General features: G+C 43.9%; 1 protein-coding gene across 1 annotated transcript in view; it reads right to left on the reverse strand.

Moving 5' to 3' along the window:
• Positions 1–1,734, reverse strand: part of LOC106811272 (glucose dehydrogenase [FAD, quinone]-like) — a 3,927-nt gene extending 2,193 nt beyond the window's left edge. The window contains exon 1 of the mRNA XM_014814833.1: positions 1,683–1,734. Within this exon, the coding sequence (XP_014670319.1) occupies positions 1,683–1,734 (52 nt within the window). The remainder of the gene's footprint in view (positions 1–1,682) is intronic.
• Positions 1,735–2,942: the final 1,208 nt, after the last annotated feature.

Here is a 2,942-nt window from a genome sequence, read left to right on the forward strand (position 1 = left end):
TTGAAAATTTCTCTCTTGGTATCCTTCAAGAACCTAATACTATATAGGTGCACACGTACATCACATAGTCACAACTGGCCCCAAGCCCTGCATCTTCATTCGGCCAACCGATTATAAATGAAATAATTCTCTTTATTTAAACTAAACCGAAATTTTTAGCTCAGCGATCTGCCATATCCTCGACTTTTTAAAAGTTGAAGGTACGGGTCGTTATAACTCCACCCATTGCTCCATCTTTTGCCCATCTATCGTAATTTCTGCTGCACGCCACGGATTATAACCAGCCGTTAATGCAACTGGTGGCCCCGAAGTACTTTTTCCTCTTGCCACACGCTTGCTATACAATTTAAATACAATTACACTCGACACGATTCATAACAAATGAATCAGTTCGTCGATCAACAAACCATCCGCGAAAACAAACAAACTTTGAAAAGCATATCAGTTCGGTGTAATAAGCATTTCAATGGGATTCTCAATTTATGCCGGATTCATGTAACATTATATGTCGTACAGATATCCATATATATAAATATATTATATATATATATATATATTATATATATATAAGCTACTATTTGTGCCATTTTAATGAGGAATCATGGGCAACGGCTAGGCTAATAGGCGAACAACACCGATTCGAAGCACCTTGTTCTGCGCAAGGCCGCAGAAGGCATTGCCTGCGGCACTGTCCCTGTAGCTCCCAATCAACGCTTCGTGTTTTCAGAAACCAAACGCAGCTGGCTGGTCGATGTGATCCTTATACCGCTCCAGAGCACCCCAGCCGGCCTCCACCAGCAGTAACTTTTTACATCAGGGTCCATCCGCAACGTTACCACACGAAGAAACCATATTTATTTGGCTACTCATTGTGCCATTGTGCGATGGAACTAATACTGGCAAAATCGATGACGCTGCGGCTTCGCGACACTCCTGTGGCTTATCTGAGTAATTCTGTACTTTAAGCGTATTATTCTTACAAGCGTGTGCGGTTGTACCATTGTTAAAATTCTAATTGCCGCACAATAAACATTTTTTGGATTTAATTTTAATTAAATATATCAAGAGTTGGCTAATTCTCTATGTTTGTTACTAATGACTGCGCCCCGCGACATTTAGCGCGCATATCGGTAAGTATAGGGCTGACACTGAGACCGATAGGTTGTTTTTGCTTTAATTCATCTTGTTCAGCCCGCATCAGAGTTGTGAAATAAAGGATCCCCTCAAGTCCTAGAATCAGTTACTCTCGCGGCTTAAGTGAATGCACATCGTGGATGTCAGCAGGCACCGTGACGTCACTGTCCATTCAAAGGTTTACCTGAAGTTTTATGAGCTTGAAGAAATTCAATTCCAAAATGATCTTAATATATAATGACCTATACATATCACCTGCAAGGAGTGGAATAATAAATAGAATCCTAATTATAGAAATTATCAAGAGTACCATAAAAGAGAATAGGTCCATAATAGCAGACGATAATACCTAGGTGTACAGGACAGGAAACACGGGAAAATAGTGCTATTTTTCACGACTAACATTATTCTTAGCTTTGGGCCTCGCGAGTCTATGAAAATAATTTCATGTATGCATTAAGCAGGAATTCTTTGCTCTCAAAAACAGGGACCAACGCGGCTTGTCATACGTATAAGCTCCACTAGGCCGGAGAACTATCGCTCCAAACGCTCGCCCTCCCACATCCAAACCGCCAGCATCGAATCCAACTTCTGCCACATCCTACACGCGGCCTAAAGCGTTGCTGTCGGTGAAAGTTTCGTTTTCCCGCGGATAATTATGAATGGACGGCGGCTTCGGTATCATAGGTGACATTCGGCGGCATCGCCTATGGCCCGTTATCTCCATTAATTTCCCTAGCACGCGCTACACCGCCCGTCATGATGGAGCCGGCTCCATCAAGTTTTACACGCAGCTCAGTTACTAAGTTAGTAACATACCGTAAATGCGGTGGTGGGCATATGACATCAATTATCAGCGGCTCCAAGTGGTGACGGAAACCGATAGCCAAAATGCTTATCAGGCGTGTAGGATGGTGGCAGAAGTGGATTCGAGTGGCGTGATTGCATGTGGGAGGGAGGTTTTAGGAGCCGATATCTCCGCCTAGGAAATCGTAATTGACAAGCGTTGGTCTTGTTTTAGAGAGCAAAGCATTCTGCTTATGGCAATACATGAAATTATCTAGACTCGCAAGGCAAGTAGAATAATTAGTCGTGAATAGCACCGTATTTTCCCGTTTTATTCCGTTGTACACTCAGTATATCCGCTCTGATAATAGGTATATATCTAAGAGCTTGAGGATTTAGCGAGGATTTGAGTTCTTCTTTCATAACGAATGGCAGTTTTTATGTTGATGGTAATGATAACACAGCTAGTGCGCCCGGTCTATAATATAATATATTTAGCTTCACTGCGATATATAATCGTAGACATCGTCGGGATCGTCTACGCTGGTATGTGAGCTCTGAACCGCTTCTCATCGACAGCCCCTGCTGCCAAAAACCCCAGCAAAAAACAACGAGAGAGCAGCACCTTGTGCCAGCACACGCCATAATCGTTCCTTAATAAGACAGCGACTATGTTCCTCCTGACAGGATGCAGGGCGACAACCGAACCGATATCCCTGGAGAGTGGTTAGTGCCGAGTGCTTGCTTTACATGTGTAAATGCGGGCCTGGGACGGCGGCTGGCTAAAAAAGACTCCGGTGTACGGTTTCCTCCCGCGGCGTAAGGAAGAGGGGGGCGCTGGATACTGCAAGCAACTTCCGCATCGCATGATGGTCTTGAAGCAGATGTATTGTCAGCGAGGGGCAAAAAAAACAGGCTCTCTTGTCCGTGCATGGCAAGGGAATAACATGTACAGACATTACCCCGGCTCTAACTGTCTTATTTCGTCAAAAGTGTAGAATCCTACCTATGTCCGCGCGCAT

The sequence above is a fragment of the Priapulus caudatus genome, unplaced genomic scaffold, assembly GCF_000485595.1.
Source record: "Priapulus caudatus unplaced genomic scaffold, Priapulus_caudatus-5.0.1 Scaffold522, whole genome shotgun sequence".
Classification (NCBI taxonomy): domain Eukaryota; kingdom Metazoa; phylum Priapulida; class Priapulimorpha; order Priapulimorphida; family Priapulidae; genus Priapulus; species Priapulus caudatus.